Source organism: Cyprinus carpio, chromosome B22 (assembly GCF_018340385.1).
Source record: "Cyprinus carpio isolate SPL01 chromosome B22, ASM1834038v1, whole genome shotgun sequence".
Classification (NCBI taxonomy): Eukaryota; Metazoa; Chordata; class Actinopteri; order Cypriniformes; family Cyprinidae; genus Cyprinus; species Cyprinus carpio.
In genome coordinates, this window is record NC_056618.1 from 18,022,517 (window position 1) to 18,047,930 (window position 25,414).

The 25,414-nt window shown below is 37.0% G+C and overlaps 2 protein-coding genes across 3 annotated transcripts; both read left to right on the forward strand.

Moving 5' to 3' along the window:
• The first annotated feature begins 10,181 nt into the window (after window positions 1–10,181).
• LOC109076924 (pyruvate dehydrogenase E1 subunit beta) lies at window positions 10,182–16,415 on the forward strand. The gene is made up of 10 exons (XM_042749154.1): window positions 10,182–10,329; window positions 10,425–10,484; window positions 12,314–12,421; window positions 12,507–12,569; window positions 12,658–12,693; window positions 12,776–13,061; window positions 13,139–13,249; window positions 15,125–15,216; window positions 15,513–15,653; window positions 15,994–16,415. The coding sequence occupies exons 1-10, from the start codon at window positions 10,294–10,296 to the stop codon at window positions 16,138–16,140; spliced, it is 1,080 nt and encodes a 359-aa protein (XP_042605088.1). The 5' UTR covers window positions 10,182–10,293; the 3' UTR covers window positions 16,141–16,415.
• A 616-nt stretch (window positions 16,416–17,031) lies between these two features.
• Window positions 17,032–23,358, forward strand: LOC109076930 (BTB/POZ domain-containing protein KCTD6-like). 2 transcript variants are annotated; one of them, XM_019092591.2, is made up of 3 exons: window positions 17,032–17,369; window positions 17,705–17,832; window positions 22,266–23,358. In XM_019092591.2, the coding sequence occupies exons 2-3, from the start codon at window positions 17,806–17,808 to the stop codon at window positions 22,953–22,955; spliced, it is 717 nt and encodes a 238-aa protein (XP_018948136.2). In that variant the 5' UTR covers window positions 17,032–17,369; window positions 17,705–17,805; the 3' UTR covers window positions 22,956–23,358. The 2 variants fall into 2 exon arrangements, with proteins under 2 accessions (XP_018948136.2, XP_018948137.2); XM_019092592.2 differs by having other exon boundaries at window positions 17,722–17,832.
• The last annotated feature ends 2,056 nt before the right edge of the window (window positions 23,359–25,414 follow it).

The following is a 25,414-nucleotide window of genomic DNA, read 5'->3' on the forward strand; positions in this document are numbered from 1 at the left end:
CACTGGTGAGAGGGATGTTGTATCTCTGGGAGCGTTTTCCGCGTGGTAGCGGGTAAAATTTGGTTGTCACCTGGCGTCCCTGGCTGTTTTCCAGAAGTCGTCCTGGTGCTGATCTTGTAGTCTGTTTTGATACATCACAGTCTGTCTTGATGGACTCTATTGTATGGGCTGTGATTGTGGCAGATTTTTACCATTCATGGAACCAATTAACCGCCGGGTGCAGTGTTATGCATATTAATGAATCTGTAAATATTATATATAGTATATCTAACATATACTATATATATATATATATATATAATTTTAAACCCACTAATATAAAGAGGCTCCAATCATCTAACAACCTGCATGTTTATTTTAGCACTTCTGGTCAGTGAATCTACGCAGCCTGCAAAGCCGAAAATAATATATCATAAGAAATAGTAGGAGTTAAACAAGAAAGTGTTCCTAAATAAGAAAGTTAAATCACCCTGTCTGCATACAACGAGCCGCGGTGTTGACTGACAAAATTACTATAGAATTCATTATATCAATCTGTGATGCTACCGTATGCACACTACACAAAGACAAGAATCCTGACAGTAACTGCCTCGTCCTATTTATGAGGGAACTGCCAGAGTTCAATACACTAGACAACCTGTTGCGACCGGTGTCCCACTCTGGTGTTGACACGGTTTCACTGATAAACAGCTCGTCCATTTGGGAGTTGCCATTGCATCACGAGGCTTCGCGAAGCGTGGAGAACAAGGCAAAGTATAATCCAGTGGGCGCATTACTCCTTATCTGCATGCACCTCTTTGAAAAGGAACTTTCCACATTTATTGTTTAACATCTTTCATTTATCACAGTCTGTTTGTATTCGGACCAGTTTGGAGAAACTTAGCCTCACCAAACCTGACCAGACAGGCGCTTTTGGCGCATCATGGGAACTTTAAGACACTTTGTACCAACGCGGATCGATGATACGAATGGAGATGGCAACAGCTCGCTCGTCGATAGAATGTTGTTTTGTTTCCCAACAAGTTCCCCTACCCCAAAACATTATTCATTGTTTCTGAATGCATAAACTGTATTTTCCCCGCGGTCATACCTGCCACCCAGCGAAAACGCTGTGTATGTATGCTTTGAGGTAATTTGTAAATTACCATAGACTTAAAGTCTAAATAAACACATTGTGGCAGCGGTCGGAGAGCTCTCACTGGAGGAGGAGGACAAGCTGGGCCCACAGGCTTTGGTGGTTGGGGGGCCCGCCATTTTTTTAGTTGATATCTGGGGGCTTGCAGTGAATGAATGGGAGAGTTTGGTCCCAGCATACACCAATTCCTCCATTTTCTGTGAGAAGCTTAGAAGTGAAGATGCTGGAGAGAGGGATAATGTGTCTGGTGAGATGGGCTGTATCTCTGGTGTTTCCGGTGGCTGAAATTTGTTGTCCTGGCGTCCCTGGCTGTTTTCCAGAAAGTCGTCCTTGGGTGCTGAGTCTTGTATCTGTTCTTTGAACATCACAGTCTGTCGTGCTGAGCTCTATGGGGATAGGCTGTGATGGCGGCCAGATTTTTACCATTATGGACCCCATTACCGCGTGTTGGTGCATTAGTGGTTGATGATATATAATGAATATTATTATATACTATATAATATATATATAATATATATCTGAATAATTATATAAATAATACTAATTTTAAACTACAACTAAAATAAAGAGCTCCATCATCTACAAATCATGCCCGTTTATTTTTTAGCACTGTCTGTCGTAATACGCAGCCTGCAAAACACTAATATAAATAATCAAAGAAACTAGTAGAGTTAAACAAGGAAAGTAGGCCTAAATAAGAAAGTTAAATACACCTGTCTGCAGGACACGAGCGGCGCGGTGGTGTGACATGGACAAAATACTATAGATTCATTATATCAATCTGTGATGCTACTGGATGCAGCACTACCACGACATGAAAAAATCCCTGACAGTAAACTGCCGTCCTATTGCCGAGTACCAGCCGGAGTTCAAATACACACTAGACAAACCTGACTGAAGCGGTGTCACGTCCGGTGTAGACGGTTCACTGATAAAGCCTCGTCGTTTGGGAGGTTGCATGCAGTCAAGCGGAGAGCTCATGAAGAAAGGACAAGCGAAGTATAAATCCATGGTGCGTTAACTCTCCTTATCTCGTCCTCCTCTTTGAGGAAATAGGAAGCGTTGCTATTTATTGACAACATCTTTCATTTATCACAGGTCACCGTTTGTATTGGCCCGGTTTGGGAGAAACTTAGCCTCACCAAACCTGACCAGACGGAAAGATTTCGCGATCATGGGAACTTTAAGACACTTGGCCTGCGTGGATGGATGACATGAATGGAGATGGCAACAGCTTCGGCGATGTAGTGTTTGGTTTCCCAACAAGGTCCGCTAAAACATATTCAATTTGCTGAATGCATAAACTGTATTTTCCTGCGGTCATACCTGCCAATCTACAGAAAACGCTGTACTGGCGTTTGAGGTGGTATGAAATTACCATAGACTTAAAGTCTAACTAAAACAATTTGCAACTATTACTGTTATTACATAGCCCTTACAAAACAAGTGTGCAATTGTGTGACGTCCGCGTGCAATACCGCCAGTGGCAGTAGACAACCAATGGCGATGGTCCACAGCCTACTATGGACAGGGGCTCAGCGGGATAGTTTCCATGGTAGTTAGTGCTTGTTTTTTGCGTGGTGTTACCAGTGTCCTTGTGTAATGTGTCAGCGACATGGCTGACCTAGACCTAGTGTGTGTGTGCTATTCCAGGCTGGAGTGGATCAGCACACTTGCTGAAGGATGGCGGAGGAGAACTAGGAGAATGTGTCCTTAAGCACTCTTGCACCAAGTTTGTTGTTTTGGGTGCAAGGCCATCGGTTTGAAACAGTTGTCTTTGGCCCCAGAAAAGGTTAAAGTTGTCGGTGGGAAATTCACTTTCGTTTTATACTACCACAGATCTTTGTAGCCATGTATTTAGCCCAAACAGCTTGCGTGATGAAAATATGTTAGTTCCCCTTGCTGGGAGTGGTCCACTGATGAGCGACTAAACTTTGAGTTTTCCGATTGTTTCAGACTGTTGCTTGAAAGTCCTTTTTAAGGAGTTCTGACTGCTCTTTCCAACTATCATTCTTCCCCACATGGATGATGATTTGATTTGTAGTCTTGTGCTTCATCAGAATGTTCCGGAGTTCCCTGTTCACATCAGAGACTGTTGCTTGATGAAAGCAGTATTGTGTTGTATTCCTGCTACTGATGTTTCTGATTTAGAGTCACCCACTATCAGAGTCCTGGCCTCGCGTTCTGAGCTGAATGCCATTGTTGCTATGTTAGCTCGACCTTGTGCACCTGTTAGTAGCGATGATCCATGCTTAATTACATTTTGGGATTCCTCACCCGCATTCATTAATGCTTAAAAATCTGTTTTCATGATGTATAGGGGGTGGTAGAATACCAGTGCTTGCAAGCAAGCCTTGTCATAGCCAAATCTGGGGTAGAGGATGCTCTGGCAGCAATGTGAGAAACTAGTGACAATCTGATGTCGTTTTTGCGTGTGCCTTTGGGTCTCGCTCCTGTTTGTGTCATTGATTAGTGTGTCGACCAGTTTAGAGGGCATGTTCCTCTACACTTTGTATAAACTGTTGTGATTCACTAGATACATGGGACTCACCGGCTGTATGCTGAGGGGGTCCGTGACGACAGTCTGCTGAGTGTTCTGCCAGTTTTGGAAGTCCAGCAAGTAACTTTGTTTCAAGAACCACAATCATTTGCTTAGAAGTTTCGCGGCAGTTCATGCAACAAGTATATATTCAACAGGAGGCATTCTTTCTCTCATCTGACAGCTGTGTTGGGGGCAGCTGTGGCCTAATGGTTAGAGATTTGGACTTGTAACCCGAAGGTCACAGGTTCGACTCTCGGTGCTGGCAGGAGTTGTAGGTGGGAGGGAGTGAATGAACAGCGCTCTCTTCCACCCTCAATACCCATGGCGAAGTGCCCTTGAGCAAGGCACTGAACCCCCAGTTGTCCCCGGGCGATGGATATTAGCTGCCCACTGTCTCCGGGTGTGTGTTCACGGGTGGTCACTCTCACGCAGTGTGTGTGCACTTGGATGGGTTAACGGCAGCAAGCTCGAGCACCAATCTGAGGGCTGGGGTCCAGCATACTTGTCACCACCCCCGTGCGTACAGACTTTTTTCACTTTTTCTCATCTTTCCCACCATACTCCCTTCTCTGGTACATAGTAAGTGGCTGGCTTATGTGTGTGATGGGAAAAGTCCCCCTTTTTCCCCCCCTTTGCTAGTATTATCCCCAGTCCCCACAAACAGGTTAGTTTTAGTGCCAAAATTATGAGTTGTTTTGTGAGCACTCGTGGTACCATCGGTAGAAGTAAAAAATCTTAGTAAAATCTATGGAAAAGTATCGAGAAATAGGGCAGGAGCTATTTGTAAGGCAAGATTGTACATCTCCGAACGGTTTAGGTACTTCTAGTCGTGACCCAGGTCACCTCTATGCTTTTTTGAGTTTTGTCCTCGTATCAACACAAATTTTTTTTTTTTTAGTTTTTTTTATTAGGTGCATCGCTGATGCGAAGGAAGACTTTTAAAGATAACAGATACATGCTCACATTTTCAATTCAACCCTTTGGTGTTTCATGACGGTAAGGATTTTCACTTCAGGTCTACAGATATGTGAGGGAATAGATTAGTCCTGAGTTGAATTCGGCTTTTTCACTACACAAGATACACACTTCTGATTGGATGGCTGTAGCTATGCCGTCTTTAAGGGTTATTAATCCCTGCACATGTAATCAAGCAACCACTTTTTCATAAAACAAATCATCTTTGTTTTGTCGTTCTACGCTAGGTGCTGCGTGTTTTCTGCCGTTACGTTCTTCACACTGCACAATCTCTGCACTCAGTTTTCTTACATTCCACCACTACTTTACCTGGATCGGTAGTCCCGTTTATAAGTCCCGTCCTCTTATCATTATATAAACTAATCAGACGACTTTGTTTTTCCTGAGGTTTTATCCCAAACATTCCTTTCCACAGGCCAGTATGTCCAATGTCAACAATCAGAGTTCCCAGGTATTAGAGTACTCGTATTGGTGGCATGATCATGATGTGGTAAAATGTTTTTGCGTGTTAATTCACCAGAGCAATTAAACATCTTTTTTTGTTTTTTTGTTTTTTTTTTTTGTCCGATTGTAATCCAATGTGACGACCTTAATCTTCATTGTTGTTTATTTTTCAATAATCATATCGCCATCACATCTCCTCATGAAATTGGTTTGGCATCTGCCATTAGACCTCTTATCTCTATGATTCATAATCATTCACGCAGTGTCGCACCTCACTCTGATATGATCAGTAACTTGCTGTGTACCGAGCTCTCTTGATGTTTCGTCTCTTCTCTCGTCTCTTCGTCCTCGCTCTCTCTCTCTCTCGTATATGCTGTCTCAAAAACCTTTTTTAGAGATGATGCACCATGTGTTGAAGTTGTGTGGTTGGGCGCTGTTGGTACAAGTAATTACACATAATAATAATCTATTTCCACCGTTAAAGTTGCCACCTCAGCCCTCCTTTTTCTTCAGTAGTACAATTCGGAGCTTCCCCAGCACAAAACTAGTTTTGTCATCACCTATTAATGCTTGCAAATGCATGCCAAATGAAGTTTGGTCCCAGGACTTTTTTTAGTTTTGGTGCCAGCCTATGAGAAGGGTTTAATGGCAACTTTAACAGTTCAACAAATCTGCAAATTATCTATTTAGGCACAAAACTTGGCTCCATCTGGACTTTTTGAGGGCTTTTCTAAGGGTTAAATTCTGTTTTGTTTACCCACAAACCACTGGTTTTGTTGGATTGATTGATGGTTGTTGGTGTTGTAGAAAATTTATTAAATTTGGTTTAATATATTATGTAAATGATAAGGACGCTCGTTTTAAAGATACTACTTATGTACATGCTCTTTTGCAATGAGGAATTAAAAACACAAAATAGTGGGTCTTAAAGCAGTTACAGTAAGCATAAACTAGTATGCTGACGATACTTGCATCTTGCTGATTGGTTCAGAAGGCTGAGATCATTCTGTCCATCACTTACTTCCAAGACAGGTGTTTGGTCATTAAATGTACAAATCAGCAGTAAGATATTTAAAGGCAACATTAAATGGTAGTATTCATTTCTAATCGCTCATATTTTCATGTACTAATTAGAGTTATAGTATCATAATTTTATGTATACTATACTTACTACGAAATATAAATGTTTAAATATAAATATTTTAAAATGATTGAGTGAGTTGAACTATACAATTAAATTTATTCTATAAGTTTTTTTTTTTTCAAATTTATAACTATGAATATGATGTTTATCATATCATATGCACATATATGTATCATAATATATAAATTATATATATTATTTTATATATATTAGCAATTAATTATATATTGTATATTCTTACTTAAAACTATTTTTTAAATATTGGAATATTCTTTGTATCTTTTATTTTATTATTTTAACATTAAAATTTCATTAGTTCATTTTATTTTCAGTTGATATCAGTATATTTTCTATCATTGAAATTGTGTGCTATTTAATAATATGCAAGTTTTTGTAGTTTTAATTTATATAATTATCTAATTATATTTTATATCAGTTTTATTATATGTTATATTACAATATGTTGGTGATAAGCCATTATTATTACACGGGGATGTATATGTTGAACTATTACATGTAGTTAGTTTGTTATAATTAGTAATGATAGATTATTTATATGAGTGGTATATAGTGTATGTGTGTGTGTGTCATTGTGTAGTGTATATAGAATAGTATATAGCATATCGATGAGATATATTCTATATATATAGATATAGTACTTAGATATCGATATATTATAATATACCCTATATATTTAGATATATATTTGTAAAATATACAAGTATATTTAATTCATGATTTGACATGAATAAAGATAATTTAAAATATCTATACTTAATCCCTCATATTTCGCGTGATATTGTTTTGCGCTATAAAAAATTTTATAAAATTATTTAATTAAATTTATATTTTATTTCATTATTATTTTTTGTATATTGCAGTATATTGTGTATTTAGTATTAAATAATAAATAAATTTAAATATAAAGATATTCAGTTATTTCATGTTGACTTTAAATGTTGCTGCTATTTGTGGGTAAGTGTATCATTCCTGAACAGCTGTTGTACCCTTTTTTGTTCGTTTTTTGTTTGTTCTTCCTGTTTGTTACATACGTCACATGGATTCTGGCAGTAGCTACTATATATTTGCCGGTTCGTTATATTCGATATAAACTAAACAGTAGTAGTTATATTATATTCGCCTGATTTGTGACTGGGATTGTTTCCTCTGGATTCCCGCAGGAGCACCTGGTCCAGCACCTCGTCTTTCCTTCCTCCCCTCCTCCCCCCTGCGATGCTCTACCCCACACCTCCCCGCTTTTCCTCCTTCCACCTCCTCCTCACCCCCACGTCCTCCTCCTCCCGGGAACGATCCCGTCCCTCCATCCCTCTCTCCTCCCGGTGGCAATGGCGCGGGCTCAGGGAAGGGCGCCCTTCTCTCAGCTCCATCCAGTCGTTACGTTCAATCAAGGCAAAACTGAAAAAATCAGAGACTGTTTGACTGCAGTGGCCCACGTTTGATGAAAAAAAGAAACAACCCACGCTCGTCTTTTAGTGCAATTTGTCCACTTGTCGAAGGTCTTTTTTAGCACTTGCGTCTAGCAGTGAAAAGTGACTGTTTGTAACTGAACTAATTCAGTGTTTGTTTTGTTTGTTTGTTTTATTCACAGGCCTGGGGTTTTTTTTTTTTTTTGTTTTGTTTTTAAAGCTGGCTCGATGTAAACCTAAAACAGTTTCGGCTTGGAACAGCTGTTGTATTTAAACAATGGACTTGCACACTCATTCGGATTGAAAAAATCTTCATTTTAAAGTACTGGACTTGCTGAAGGCGAAGGCACAAGATGGTGGAGAACGCGGGCAGCACATTTACTATGAATGGAAACGTAACTGGATTTTATTGTTGGTTCATAAAACGAGTGAAATTTGATTCTGACATTTTAGTTCGCCTTTGGTTATGGTTTATTTCGGAGGGTTTGGGATGATGCTTTTTAAGCGTTTGCCACATTTACCATTGTGCCTACAAAAGCAGAGAGCATTCTTTGTTCTCTTCGTTTTTTTTTTCCTGGGGAAATTTTGAGGTACATTGTTCGTATTTTCTTTCTTTTCAGAACAAAAGTAATATTTGCATTCCTGTTCTGCAAGATCACAATCAATATGTTTGCGCAAATAGCGACTTTATAGGATGGTGTTTATCATTTACGCCCCTAAAATGATTCAATGAACAATAGGGTTTTGAATTACCCTATGACATGACTGTATAATGACCATTGTGATGTCACTTACCACGCCATCTAATCCTATTGGCTTTTGCAGCCCGGTAGAGCCGGTAGAGATTTCAGCCAATCACAGAGACGAGAATGTGTTGGTAAATGGAAGTGATTTCTTTTTTGCACACACATAGAGAGAGAAAGAAGAAACTTCTATAATTCAAAAGCCGCAGGGTCCTGTTGAAAACCAGACTCAATTGTAATCTAGAATGATGTACAGTAATGCACAATAGTTCATCTTTTGCTCCTGTAACGTTAAACTCATTTGTATATGATTCATACAGACACTGAAAACATTACAGCTATGTACCGTATTCCCGGCTTTATCGTGGGGGAAGAGTTTAATAATGTTTTCACTTTCGCTACAGCACTTTACCGCTGAATATTTAGCAGTGGTCTGGAGAAGAAGAAATATATCTGACGTTTACACAGAGATTTATGTATGTCTGAGGACAGGACAGGAATCAGTGTGTTTGACACTGATGAAAATTGCGGCTGATTTTCACCTCTGTACAGTTGCCACAACCGTTGTTCAAAGCACTGGAGGTGAACATCCTCAGAATGCTAGAAATTGTTTTCTTGTTCTTGAAAAAACTTGTATTGGCAATATTTTAAAAGAAATGGTCTTGTGCTTTTAGTGAACATTGAAGTTAAAGAACAATGGAACAGATCATGTGTGGTTTAATTTCTTTCTTCAAACTAGCGTAAATAAACTAACTATTATGAGTATAGATGTTGTGAATAAATTATATTAAATTGTATTGGGAAATAAAAATAATAACCAATATCTGTCTTTCTATATTTTTGATATGGTATATAGATAGTGATATATCTTTGTATATTTATTTTGAATATTTTAACTAATTATTTTAATAATATTTATAAATAGTTTTAACTTCATTGACATTTATTAGAATGTTTATTAATGATATATTGAAACATTTAAAAACAAAATATTTCAGATTTTATATTACAAAATTAATATATTGTACATATCCATCATCTGGTTTACAAATATGTTAGCAAATATTGTTAAAATATAGAGTTATGTTTTATTTTATTATAATATTAATAATTAATATATGTTATATATCATATATATATATATATATATATATATTATATATATGTTATATATATTATATATATATATGATATATATATCTATATTTCAAAGAGAATAAAGAGTTGTATATAATTAAATAAAAATTATATTTATTATTGCAATTATTTTAAGTAATACGTTTTATTAATTTTATTTACATTTATTAGCTTAATGATATATTGATATATTGTAATAAAACTATCATGTAAATATTTCAGGCATATATACATATATAATACACAGCTTGTGGTTTATGATTACGTTTTAAATATAGCTCATAAAATTGTTAATATTTTAATAGTTGCTTGTTTATAATCACGCACATTTAAAAACTATTTTCAATATTTTAGATATTGTTTTTAATCAAATGTTTTTGACATTTATTTTGACCTTATTGAATATTTTAGACATCTGGCAACAATTAAATGTAGTTTAGTCCATTTTCAACATGACCACGTCCCGTCTTTTAACATTAATGAAAATTGCATCATATTTGTTCTTTTTGTTAAATAGTGAAGCAATTTATTTAGAGATCATTGATTTTTTTGGTTTCTATAAAAAGATTTTTCTCTTGCCCTTGGACGCCCAATGACAGTCTGACGGCAACTTCCGCTCGGTCATGACTCAGCCTCACTGATTGGCCGCTGTCACTGTGTTTCCTGTTCTGGTTTTACAACGCGCCCTCTGATTGGTCGAACCCGCTGGCATGACAGAACCGTCTCCAGACAGAGGACAGTGAAACATGGCGTCTCTGAGGTGTCTGCTGCGCTCGGGGAAGGTATTTGTGTGGAAATATGACATATTAGCAACATATTGCGCTCATGATAATAAGATGAGAGTTTTGAGACTGATGTGGCGTTGTGTTTGTCTAAGACTGCTGTTCGAGCGGTTTTGCGGCGGGAGTTTCACGGGACGCCGCCGGCTGCGGTGCAGGTCAGTGATGCTGCTTTTGGCTCTCACCTTCAAACAGATGCTGCATGATACTAAACACCAAACCTTCACAGAACACCTGTTAAATGCGTCCAATATTAGTATGCTTGCACACCAAAAATACACAACATAGATCAAAAAAAAAAAACTAAATCCTAAAAAAAAAACCATTATTTTGGGTGTGTACTGTGGTAATACCATGGTATTAAGAACCTTTACTGCATTTGATAATGCTATTTTTTCTTTTTTTTCCACATGCACCATGGTAAAGCCATATTTTATTTTTTTTCTCTTTATATGTACCATGGTAAAACCTTGGTATTTTGGACATTTGTCATGTTTTAATTGACATTCTTTGGTAATATACCATGGTTATGCCACATTTTTCCATGTGTACCGTGGTAAAACCATGTTATTTTATGTCCCATGGTAATGCTATGGTAATTTGAACATTTACGGTCTTTAAATGGACATTATTTGTGTATATACCATGGTTATGCAATAGTTTTTTCATAATTACCACAGTAAAGTCATGTTTTGTTTGTTGTGTACCATGGCAATTTTTTATTTATATTAACTTATATGAATACCATCGTATTTTGTATATTACTTTATTACTTTATAAATTTTATTTTTTACATTTTCCATGTGATAATATGGTTTTATAGAAATTGTATGATGATACCATACCCTTTTTTTATTATTATTATTAATTTTTCTATTTATTTATCATGATTACCATGCTATACCTTTTTTCTCCATGTCCAAAAGTGTTACTATGTTTTCAATAAAAATAAATATAGAATAACAATACACTACTTAACTTCTACCATGTTTCATACCAAAATGTTACGCCATATAGATATATATATATATATCTATATATATATATATATATATATATATATTAATATATATATATAAATAATATGACACTATTTATTTTCTACCATGTTTCATACCAAAATGTTACGCCATTTCTATGTATAATTATTGCATTGCATTCTGTAGGCTAATTTTTAATGAACACACTCTTGATTATTTTGCAAATTATCATGAAAGTATTTCAGATTTTCTCAGAATTTAATATTTAACGTGTACACATCTCATGGTTTAGAATTGTATTGTAAATATAGTTAATAAAATGAATATTTTAATATAATTAAGTATTTTAATATAATTAACGTTATAAATAATAATAGTAATTATTTTAGAACAATTATGCATTGTAAATTGTTTTAAAATAATCACATCAATGCTGCATTTCCAGTGTAATAAAAATACATCCAATTTTAAATATTATCCAATATTCATTTTCACCTTATTGACTCTATTTTAAGGCATATTTTGGACATTTCACAACAGTTAAAACTATTTTAATTTTTTAATGGGCAACTGATTAAGAAATAATTGTTTTTGTTTTTATATATTAAATCCTTTTCTTGCCCTTGAAAGCCATAGTTCTTCCATTTGGTTTTTACCATGGTAAAGCCATGTATAATGATAATATCTTGGTTTTTGGACTTCATAGGATTACCAGGGCACTTCACTATGTATATTTACTATGGTTTTACTATGTCTTCATATACATTGGTATATAATGGTTTTATGTGAATTTTATAATAAGACTATACCATGTTGTTTTTTTACATGTCCCATTGTGTTACTGTGTTTTTTGGACATTTACTTTGGTATTTCCTTGCAGTATATTGGGGTACCATGTAAATCTCATTGTATATTAATACAATAATTACTTCGTAGCATGTTTTATATTAGAGTACCATGTTTTACCATGTGATATATGTATAATTAATTGCATTTTATTGTTGCAGGTAACAGTCCGAGATGCCCTCAACCAGGCCATGGATGAGGAGCTGGAGAGGGATGAACGGGTTTTCCTCCTTGGAGAGGAGGTCGCACAGTATGACGGTGCATATAAGGTTAGATGCAAATATTTTCATTATATTTCAGTTATCAGTGATGCCCAAGAATTTAAGAATCTAAGTTGCTTGTGTTGGGCTGCAGGTTAGCAGAGGCCTCTGGAAGAAGTACGGTGACAAACGCATCATTGACACACCAATTACAGAGGTGAGAATGATGATAAACTTGTCCAAAAATCATCTATGTTTGTTTTTAATTATGTTCAATACAATTTCCTGATTTTTTTTCCATTCAGATGGGCTTTGCTGGCATCGCTGTTGGTGCTGCCATGGTGAGTTTTCCTGTAACAACATTGATAAAAGAATGTGAAACTACATCATGTTCCCAAACTATCCCATCACATCCTCTTTCAGGCCGGTTTGAGGCCCATTTGTGAGTTCATGACCTTCAACTTCTCCATGCAAGCCATCGATCAGGTCATCAACTCTGCTGCCAAGACCTACTACATGTCTGCCGGCCGGCAGTCCGTCCCGATTGTGTTCCGCGGGCCCAACGGAGCTTCGGCCGGTGTGGCGGCTCAGCACTCCCAGTGCTTCGCGGCCTGGTATGGACACTGTCCTGGTCTGAAGGTGGTCAGTCCCTGGAGCGCAGAGGACGCCAGGGGCCTTCTGAAATCAGCCATCCGTGACGACAACCCTGGTGAGTTCCTCCCTGTGTGAAGCTGATGATCACAGCAAGTGAAGGCGGCTCTGACTGTCCTATCATATCTCTTTCAGTGGTGTTTTTGGAGAACGAGCTGATGTACGGTGTGCCGTTTGAGATGTCTGAAGAATCTCAGTCCAAAGACTTCCTCATCCCAATCGGAAAAGCTAAGATTGAAAGACAGGGTGGGTGATGTTATGAGTTTAATTAGTTGAGTACATAGTAGTAGAAATAGTAATATTATATCACATATAATTATATCCATCGGTCCGTCCATCTGTCAATAATAATGATAATAATAATAAAAAACATAATAAAAAAATATTTTAAAAGAAATTATTTCAAATAATTAAGAGCTTATTTAAAAAGGTGATATTAATTGGAAAACTTTTGACGGAAGGAAGGAATTTAAAAAAAAAAGAATTAGTAGCAATCAATTAATTTTTACTAACTTACTGGCATTTTGTGAATATTAATTAATCATGTAATCAATGGGGGGAAAAAAACTGTTGTCTGATTATGAGTATTTTACAACGTAATGTAATCTAATTACAAGTATTTAATCTTTGCAATCTGATTACGTAATACATATTAGTTACTTCACAGCACTCTGTATATTGTTACAATTTAAAGGGATAGTTCACCCAAAAATAATTATATTTTGTCATTAAATACTCAACCTCAAGTCGTAAGACCTTTGTGTCTTCAGAACACAAATTAAGATATTTTTTACTAAATCCGAGAGCTCTCTGACCCTCCCATAGACAGCAATGTAATTATCACGATCAAGAAACGTAGCAATGATATCTGTAAATGGTCCATGGGAAACTAGGTTGCTTGCTGCTGGAAGAGGTGTTAGTGAGGCCAGCAGAGGGTGCTCAACCTGTGGTCTGTGTGGGTCCTAGCGCCCCAGTGTAGTGATGGGGACACTATACTGTAAACAAGCACCGTCCTTCAGATGAGACGTTAAACCAAGGTCCTGACTCTCTGTGGTCAGTAAAAATCCCAGGATGTCTTTCGAAAAGTGTAGAGGTGTGACCTCGGCATCCTGGCTAAATTTGCCCATTGGCCTCTGACCATCATGGCCTCCTAACAATCCCTATATCTGCTGATTGGCTTCATCACTCTTTCTCCTCTCCACCAGTAAGCTGGTGTGTGGTGGGCGTTCTGGTGCAATATGGCTGCCGTCGCATCATCCAGGTGGAAGCTGCACACTGGTGGTGGATGAGGAGATACCCCCTGACAATGTAAAGCGCTTTGAGTGCCTAGAAAAGCGATATATAAATGTAAGGAATTATTATTATTATTATTATTATTATCAGTAGTTCAACTGTAATTTTATAAAGCTACGAGAATACTTTTTGTGTGCAAAAGAAAACAAAAATAACGACTTTATTCAACAATTTGTCTCCTCTGCGTCACTCTTGCGCCATTTTGGAGAGTATCACTGTGTATGTGCTTGCTTTGTAAACAATGTATGCGCGTGATGCTGCTGACAAAGAACAGCATACATTGTTTACATTCAGATCAAAGCATGCGCATAAGTAGTGATGCTCTCCAAAATGGTGCCAGGGTGACGCGGAGAAGACAAATTGTTGAATAAAATCGTTATTTTTGTTTTCTTTTGCACACAAAAAGTATTTTCGTAGTTTTGTATAATTTCGGTAGTTCCTTTGCTGTCTATGGGAGGGTCAGAGAGCTCTCGGAATTCATCAAAAATATCTTAATTTGTGATCTGAAGATAAACGAAGGTCTTACGGGTTTGGAACAACATGAGGGTGATTAATTAATGACAGAATTTACATTTTTGGGAGAACTATCCCTTTAAATAGACTGAAACACACATATTTTGTGAAATATTTATGTATGTATATTTAGTTTAAATGTTTACTAATGATTTGTGCGTTTTAAAAATGTAACTTTTTTTAATTTTTAATTTCTACCCTTTGAAAAATCTGTAACTGCTATTGGTAATTGTATTATTTGAGTGGCATTTAATTGCCAGATATTTAATTGCGACTAAATTGATTTCTGCATATTAATGTTGTCGGTTGATGCAGGAAATCACATCACGGTGGTGTCTCATTCCCGAATGGTCAGTCTGTGTCTTGATGCTGCTGCTGTCTTGGCCAAGGAGGGGATCGAGTGTGAGGTATGACGACTTTTTTTTCATGGTGTAATTGTTTTAAGTGCCATAAAATATACACTTGATACACATTTTTAAGGATTCAAAAGAGCTGATTTAATTCATAGTAAATGAATGAACCAGTTTTGTATTTATGTAAATTGCAGTGAAAGAACTTCTCCAAAAATTGGAGACATTTACATTTGCTCAGAGAAAATGAATATAATCTCACATTTAACGCAATTTATGTATACTTATTGAAATAACTAAGACGATTTCAATTTAATCTCTAAACTCTGACCGGTCTATGTTTTCTTCTGTAGGTGATCAACATGCGCACAATCCGGCCTCTGGACGCGGAAGCCATTGAAACAAGCGTAATGAAAACAAATCATCTCATCACTGTCGAGGGCGGTTGGCCTCAGTTTGGAGTCGGGGGAGAGATTCTTGCCCGGATTATGGAGGGTATTTTTTTTTATATCTATAACGTCTTTTTTTTATTATTTATTTATCAATCAATATTGCAAAAATGCTCATTTGATGGAACACTAGCACACTATTTGCTGTATTCTGCACAGTATGTAGTGTACACTGCTTTATTTTTTAGTATGAAACAACCATATTTAAACAACAATATGCTGTATTTTTCTTGCATGACCTCATTATGTTGGATGATTAATTTTACTTATGTAAAATACTTACTTTCAGAAAAATTAGGGAGTGTGTCATTCCAAAATACCCATCGTTGTTTTCTCCGCAGTAAATGGATTTATTATTTCTTATTATTATTAATTGTTTTCATTCGGTCCTGCTTTCAATTACCTCGACGCCCCTGCGGTCCGAGTCACGGGTGTAGATATTCCAATGCCATACGCCAAGATCTTGGAGGATAATAGCGTACCACAAATCAAGGACATCATCTTCTCCGTCAAAAAGACTTTGAATGCTTAACATAATAGAGTTCCCTGCCAGGACACGTTAAATATGAAATACTACATGTTCTCTCCCGTTTCAGCATCAATGTTTTGGGAAATAGGATGTCCTCTTTCATCTTCTACAGGTCTTTCTGTTACACGGCCCTTCCTTCATTCAAATTGTCTCATTTTGACTCTAAAATGACGTGTTGTCATGACGGTAATGTTTATTATGGCTGTCAACAACCAGCCATGTGTATTAAGCTGTAAATTCTACTGTAAGCTAAAGTAATAAACTTTTATCTCAAAGGATTGTAAGAATGGTTGTGATTTCTTTCATCTCGTTACATTTTTGCAGTATTTAGATTTCAAGCGTAGCCATTTAAGAGAGCTTTGTAAGATTGTAACACCAAAATTTCTATAAAATGTATTTTATTTGTACAGTTTTCTTAAGTTATATTTTGCCTACTTGCAAGTAATACACACCAGTAATTATGATAATAAAAAACATTTAGTCCAATGACATTTTCTACTCTTTTGATTGACCGTGAACTTTTCAGATATTTTTGTTTTGTGTAAATATATTAAATTGGTATAAATGATGACAGTTAAGGGTTGTTATAGTTATTTGTTTAAAAGTTAATGATCTATTTTACTCAAATATAATTTAGAACTTAAAAGTGTAACCATATCCACAATAGATTTTTCATAATACAGAATATAAAAAAAAAGTATTATTAAAACGCAAAAGTAGAAATAAATAAGGACACTGCACTTTAAACAACAAAAAGAGAAAATGGTGAAATACTGTATGTGCGATTTAACGAAAAGGAACAAATCTGACAAAAGAGATATTCATAAATACATCCGAATCTTATTAAACGTATAGATTCTGCTGATTTAAGTGTTTTGAATGAACGTTCCAGATTTAGAGGGGGTGGGGATTTGTGTAATGGGCGTGGCTTGTTTCATGGGTGTGTCATTTCCGCTCATCCCACACTGATGTCCCTCTCATCTGTCCTGCTCTGTGTGAATCCATAACATAAACATTACAGCTATTTTACAGCCTTTTCTCAAGCAAACGAGTCTCTTCTGAACACAAGGCATTCAAAATGTACGTATAATTTGACAAAGTCACGAAAAGCCCCTAAACTATCCCTGTTTAATTCCCCTATCCTCCATAATCCTGATGCTTTGAACGAGACGAAACAACTGAAGTCCATCGGACGAGGAGGAGAGACTAAATCTTAACGTATTTGCAACGAGGTAAATATAAGAAATCCGTTTTTGTTCGCATTAAATGTGAGATTGTAGATTAGGCGTCTCTTGTGTTGATTAATACGGTATGCAGCAGCTATAAATTATGCGCGCGCTGCATCATCTTTGATCATTATCAGTAACTGATTTCATCAGTATCGATAGATTGCTGCTTTCCGTAGCTAGTTACGTTTATATTTTTCTTGTTTGGGACGTGATATGTGCTGGGATGCTGGGAAATCCTTAGGTGTCCTTCACATGAGTCATTCATTTCACGACTTGAATGTTTCCACGGTGATTTCATCACACAACTCCTCTTGAATGCCGTCTAAACTGTGAAGTAGTGTGTATTTTTCTTTAGTTTACTGCAGGTGAAGTGTTTGTGCCCCATAAAGGCTACAGAGAGCGTCATTCATCGCACCCCTGAAGAGGAACCATTGGCCACATGGAGAATGGAGACTGGGCACACATGGTAAATGTAAACGGTTCTCAACCCAAAACCATGTTTACTGTACAAATACAAACAGAATAATGTGCAAAACAAGAAATATATATATAATATTACAACAAAAATATATATATATATTAAGAAAAGCCATTTGTTTTGGATGGTTTCTAGGGTGTTGCTAGGCGTTTGATAGGGTATTACTAAATAATAGCTCCCCGCCTTTAAGTAAAAACCCCTATGTCTTTATGATATTCTCGTGCAAATATATGGTTAAAGTGCTTTGCTATGCCGTTTCTAGAGTGTTTTGTGTTGTTTCTAGGGTGTTGCTAGACCAGGGTTGTCCAGACTCGGTCTTAGAGGGCTGACGCCCTGCAGAGTTTAGCTTCAACCTTAATTAAACACACCTGATCCAGCTAATCGAGATCATACTAGGAATACTAAAAACTCTCAGGCAGGTGTATTAGGCAAGTTGGAGCTGAACTGTGCAGGACACCAGCCCTCCAGGACCGAGTTTGGACACCCTCGTACTACGCTGTCGGTAGTTTTCAGGACATTAGCTTATTTCACACAATAATACTAGTATATTGCTATAAAATTACCTGAACCACTTTACTGGTAAATACAAAAATCTGCAACTAACACACACAACTACACCACAAATTATAAACACAATTCAAAACACCCATTTCAAAATACTGGTAAATTCTGTGACATCCTTAACCTGAAAAATGACCTCTAAATGGCCGTGCCTCCCAGTATTGTGTTTGTAAACATGGAGGGGTATACACAGTCAACATTATTCATGTTTTCATTTTTGTGTCAAACATTCATGCAGCACTTTTGGCCCAGAGACATCGTTCAAACTGAACTACTCAGTACAGAGTAAATGTGTCATCTGCGTCAGAATGTTATGATTGGCCCAGAGTAGACGTCCCATCTCAGCGCATTTTGAACTTGTACATGCTCATACCGGTTATCTTCATTCTGCGTTCACGCACAGAATCATTTTGGTAATTTACTGGTAATGTGATAATTTCCCTTACTGGTAAATTGTCAAAAAAGGAATTTACCAGAATTCCTGAAAAGGTCCTGTTCACACATGATCTCGTAACGGAAATTTACCAGTAAAGACTTTATGTGTGAAAGGGGCTTTTGTTAAGCAGTTGCAAGGGTGTTTTGGGTAGTTAACCAAGAAGTTACTGAACAGTTGCTTGTCACTTTAAGAACAGGACCTTCAAAAATTCAAAGAGGATATGAAGACTAGATTGAAGAGTCAGCCATTTTGTCTTAAGCTAATGGTCCAGTTTGTCTGAGAGTAACTCAATATTTGAAAACCTCTCATGTGACATTTACCATACTTCTGGTGTGAATCTCAGTTTACCATATTTGAGTTTCCATAGAAACCAATATTCCTTGGGGTATTGTCAGTGCAGCTGAAAGCAGCAAATGTTGTTTTCAAGGCGCCCGTGGCCATCCAGCATTGCTAGAAAAACCAAGCTGGTTGACGTTTTGGTGGGAACAGTTTGGTTTTGATGGTCCAACAACTGGAACAGCACTGAATCAATGGATCTGTGTAGTAGCTTGTGTTAGTCTAAAATGGTCATTCATATCAGTCTGAGTACCATCTTGAGATTCTCAGCAGGTACAAAATGCACATTCAGTGCTTTGAACATCAAATATTTATGTTCTTCTTTGTCGTTGATGATGGATACAGTTACTCGTTGTTTACGTTGATTGCTTAGCTCAGCGTTTCCCAATTCCAGTCCTCGAGCCATGGTTGAATACCAAACTCGTATGGTGATTTACGACATACAATCCAAACCTCCTGAAGCTTAGGCCCTGTTTACACTAGTGTGTTTTCATTTTAAAGTGCTGATCCTCATCTACACTGGTGTTTTCACTGCGTTTCAGAAGCAATCTCTGTCCATACTACAGAACCTTGCATGTCACATGACCATTCATGCACACTGGGCATGTGTGTAAAAAATGTAAACAGGAGGTTGGTTGCTAGTCACTGGTAGGTACTACAATGGGCATGATGTTATTGTTTACATGATCGTCAAGGATACACAGGGCAAATGTGGGCAGCCACGTCATCTTTTTCAAAAGTCTCTGTGTTGGTCTGTTTACACTGAAATGCAACCCCAGAGTTTTCAAAATAAAACAGGGTCTGTAGCATTTTCGAAAGACTATGTTTTCAAGGGTCAAAAATGCCAGAGTAGTGTAAATGACCGGCGTAACCATAGGGATAGTTATGCGTTTTAATACAAAAACACACTAGTGTAAATGTAGCCATAAGCCTCATTCAGACTGTCAGCCCAAATCCGATTTTTGTGCAAATCTGATTGAAATCTGATCATATTTAGATGGTCTGAACGGCAGCAAACTACATGAAATACAATTTTTGCAAATCCGTTTCGAATCCTATTCAAATCGCTTTCCTGGAAATCTGTTTCAGTCTGACCGGTCAAATTGGATCAAGTGTAGCTTTTCTATGCTCTCAGGCCACGTAAAACAAACACATTAGATGTTTTTGTAGAAAACATGCTTGTGTTGTTGCGAAGTGCAAGTCAAGCAGAAAAAAAAAATATACTGCTAGTATACGGTACTCTTTGAGTTTTGAAACCAATGGAGATGGCAGCACAGAATAAAGTCGCACATTCCAGCTTCCTGTGTTTCTGCCAATGCCTCATAAGACGAAATATAATATAAATATAATACTGCGTGACGACAACATGTTGTCATGTCGTAAGACATGTGTTTTGCAAATTTATTGCTGTTGTTGTTGTTTTAAGCATAGGCATAACAATGCAGTGGCATTGTTATGCACCATAGAAACCAACACACATTCCATAAAGCAAAAGAGCGCTTCTGGACACACAAATCGGACATGAATAGTTGAGATACATTGTTTGGACAGTCAGTCGTCTAGATTGGATTCCAATTGGACATGCACAAAATTGGATTTAAGGCCCCAATATACTTTGGGGGGCAAAAAGTTGGTGGAAAAGGCCTGAGCGACGGTATACTGTTTCTGAACTTTACAACACCCCCGCGCTGCTGGTGTAGATTAATGTAAACGTATCGCGACGCTCGCGCGTATCCCCTAAACAAAACAACAATGAAATGAAGAATTTTAGGCAATATAGGTCTGAGACGGGCCCCAATGGTCAGAATATTATAGACAAAAGAATAATGATTAGCAGCAGTTCAGAGTCAAGTATCATGTTTGCAATACAAAAGAACCATTCAATTTCAATAATCAGTCCTTTATGGGAAGTGTGAATGGCTCATATTATGCAAACTTTAGCATGATGTGGAAAAAAATATTGGAGTCAGTTTGTTACTTTATTTTATGTGTTCATTTATTTTATTAAACTGGATAAACTTTTTATATTTTATTTGGTGTCATGATTTACTTTTGATAAAACAAAGGTTTATTATTGTATATTCGTTTAGCATTTCATTTATTGTATACCCTTTAAATTTGCTTGTTGAAAGAACAACAACGGACGCAGCAGCAATATGGTGTAACATTTATTTGAAATACATGTATTTGGTACTTGCTACCTTATATCTTTACTCTTTCCTTTCTTTTCATGGCTTTGAAAAACTTGTCTCGGATGTTTCTCTACGTTGCTTTTTGCATAACCGTTTGCGTCAACACCAAGTTTTGTTGCAATTTCTTTCTAGGAATTAAATACTTTCTCTGAATCTTTAAAGTGTCTCCGTGAGCAATCTTACAGGTGTGGATATATTTGTGCCAGCTCAGCTATTCGACACTCCAGTGTGTCCATGTTGCTAGTGACTAGCTGATGTTGTTCTCCAGTCAGATCTATTTGGAATGAGAAACGAACAAGAAAAAAAAATGCATGTCAAAGAAGGTGGAGTTTCAGAACTCACCCACTGAATGTGTAACCACCACGGACCAATGGAAGCTCAAAGGTGTTTAGGAGCCAAAACCAACTCCCCCCGAAAGTTCGCTTTGGTGAGCTGTTAAGAACTGCCGAAACGAACTCAAAAGGAACTTTTTTTCGGCCTGATTTTGTTCGAAATGACGTCATATCAGTTCGTTCTTTGATTTAGTTTGAAGTATATCGGGGCCTTTAGGCTGATAGTCTGAATAAGGCTTTAGTTAACATACTAGAGTTTCCATAATAATCTTAACGGTTGTGAAAGCAGCTAATTTTGTTTTCAAGGTTGGACCCCAACAAATCTTCCTTGGTCAAACAGTTCACTAGAAAAACCAAGCCAGCTGAAGTTCTGCTGGGAAACAACATAAGTTTGAAGGCTCAGGAACTAAAAAAAGCACCAAATCAATGGATTTGCATGGCAATTCATAAAGTGGTCTTTTCAGCAAAAATTGGTTGATTGTTTGTAGTATTAGTACAAGCATCATCTTGACATTCTCAGCAGGAACAAAATGCATGTTATGTTTATGTTCTTCTTTGTTGTAGATGATGGATACTGTTACCCTAAACGTTGGTGGCCATTTGTACACCACGTCGCTCTCCACCCTCCAACGTTATCCAGACTCTATGTTGGGCGCCATGTTTCGTGGTGATTTTCCCACCGCACGAGATGCCCAGGGCAACTATTTCATAGATCGAGACGGTCCTCTATTCCGTTACATCTTGAACTTTTTACGAACCTCGAAACTGACGCTACCATGTGACTTCAAAGAAACAGAGCTCCTTCGAAAGGAAGCAGACTTCTATCAGATCGAGCCTTTGATCCAGTGTTTAGGAGACACCAAACCCCTTTATCCATTGGACACTTTTGAGCAAGTGGTAGAACTTTCAAGTACTCGTAAGCTGTCCAAGTACTCAAACCCAGTGGCGGTCATTATCACCCAACTCACTATCACCACCAAAGTTCACGCACTACTTGAAGGCATCTCCAACAACTTCACCAGATGGAATAAACACATGATGGACACCAGAGACTTTCAAGTTTCTTTTTTTACCTTTGGACCATGTGATTACCACCAAGAGGTTTCCCTTCGGGTGCATCTGGTGGAGTACATCTCCAAGCAAGGCTTCACGATTCGCAACACACGGGTGCATCACATGAGTGAACGCGCCAATGAGAACACGGTAGAACATCACTGGACATTTTGTAGAGTTGCGCAAAAGGTTGAGGACTGATTGATGCTGCATTTATGTCTGAATATTAAAAATATTTATTGGTAAAATTCAAAGCAATTTGAGCAGTTACGAGTTTAACAAAGATATAAGTGATTTTTAATAGTTGCAAACTTGTAATTAAGGGAATACTGAAATTACCTGAAAACACCACATCTCCACTGCAGATCCTGTTTGAGAGGTACCCAGTAATGAACACAATGAAAATGTTTTATGTTGTATTTGGGCGAACTTGTCCTATTGTGTTTTATGCATCTTCTCCACGACTTCAGATGTTTATAGACAAAAGGAGCCTGAACAATTTCTAGAACTCTACTATATACCTCATATACCTGGAAGAAAAAGTGACCCAAAATTGTTTCTTAATTGTCAAATCTATATATGCAACGTGAATCTGCATATATATGAAATTTTAATATGTAATGCATCAGTGTTAAATATACAGTATTCAGTTGTGTTTATAGTATTTCTGCAGATATTTTGTCCTGTGATTAAGTCCTTCAACTGTAAATGGTTTGCATGATTCTGTGGTATCTGCACTATTGTTGTTTCAGTAATTTTCCCCTTTGAAATATGTGAAAATTATTTAATTCGCATGATGGTCAATATGTTTTGTTGCCCAAAGCTTTGAGCAAAACAATACCTCTTATGACCAGCTTCTAGACCAGACCAAATTTTGGAGTTAATGTCCCATTTAAAATGAATTTTATTCTCAAAATGCATGTAAGACTCAGGTTAGCATCTTTGAAGCTGAGAACATCCATTAAAATTTTGTTCATTGATGTGTGTAATGAATTTGACCTATACATTAAAAACAAGAGTTTGATCATACTTTGTTTTTGTTTGGTTGTAGATGCCTTTGAATAACATTTGATTGGAAGAACACTTAGTTTTATTAATGGAATTAATTCAAATTATTATTCTAATGGAATACTTTGTTACTTTTGGTGCTACTCTTTCAAATGCAATAAATTTAATAAATAACTGGATTATCTAAATATATTTATTTTTGCTTATATATTTTTTGTGGGGGAGGGGGTCACTTAAACCATCTTTTGCATTGAGATTGACATAAAAACCTTATGCAAGATGTTGAAAATGGCAGATCTAGTATATGTATAATTTTTAGTGTATTAGTCACACTCTTGAACTTACAAAAATCTAAAAACATGCTTCTTTTTGTGAATATGGCATTTAAAGCAGCAGTGTGTATTTCTGTGCCACTAGTGATGCCAAATGAAATTTCAGTCAGTTTGTTTGAGTGGTGTTGCATAGCAACAATAACTCAACCAATGGTGTAAGTTCAGAGTGAAGGGGCGGTCACACTGCACTTTTGTTCCTTTGACTTCCATTCATACGCATGCGAATGCGTCAGACCGGAAATGCAAGCTCATGCGAAAAATTTTGCATTTCGCTGCATTCCAAAGTTCAAGTTTGGTGAACTCTGACCTGCGAATTCGCATCCCGTGAAGACGTGTGACCAGTAGAAGATCGATACGTCACTGCGTGACCTCTCTGTACAGAAATACTGCAGTTTTAGCATTTAAAAATACCAACAGTATCAGCAGTTAAACGAATTGTGGTAACTAACCACTAAAGAAGCTGGTAACTGGTAACTCATTAGCCATGTTTCCCCTGATTCTTCATTAATCATAAAAAAAAAACTTTGTACAATGGCCATTAGTATCAAGATTCACCAATACTAGATTAACTAGCATGGCCTATTTTGACTGACAGCTATAGCGTCTATCTGTTAGCTAGCATTGTGGTTTTATTGATAATTTACTCAGGATATGTGGTGCTGCCACAAATCTAAAAGTGATGTCTATTGGTAATGTGTGTGTGTGCAGGTGTGCTAGTTCTATTTTGGTGTGTTGTCTAATATATTGTGCCTATGCTGTAGCAGTTTGTTTTTCTGAAGAAAAGGTAGGTGGTGTTTACTCATGTAAAAGTCACCGGTATTATGCTAGGGTGGTTGCCATGGAGTTGCAACGTAGTTGTTTTTATCACATTACTGTGCAAGTGCTAGGGTGCTTTGTGTGGTTGCTAGGTGGTTGCTCACTATCCTCAATATAAAAAAAATAGCCCACCACCAAGTCTCTATGAAATCTTTGTTTGTCCATCTTTGGCCAATCTGGTCTTTATTAAGAAAACTGACAAGACACCTCAACAAACGACATGATTAGAATAATCCAATTACTGGATGTTGCGCACCACACCAGTGATGCCTTTCCTGCCATTCCTGGGCCAGCTTAGCTGACTAAGGTTTAGCTGGTTAGCATGGTAGCAATCAGCAACTACACCAGCTGCCTGCAATTAGAGCAAAGAGAGCTAATGCTAAAGTGCTAATGCTTCTTTAGAGATACAGTATCATGTTCATTACAATTCAGCAAATACTATAATAACCAATGTTTAAAAAAGTGTTTCGTTTTGTTCATTTGTGTATATTATTTAAGCTTTCT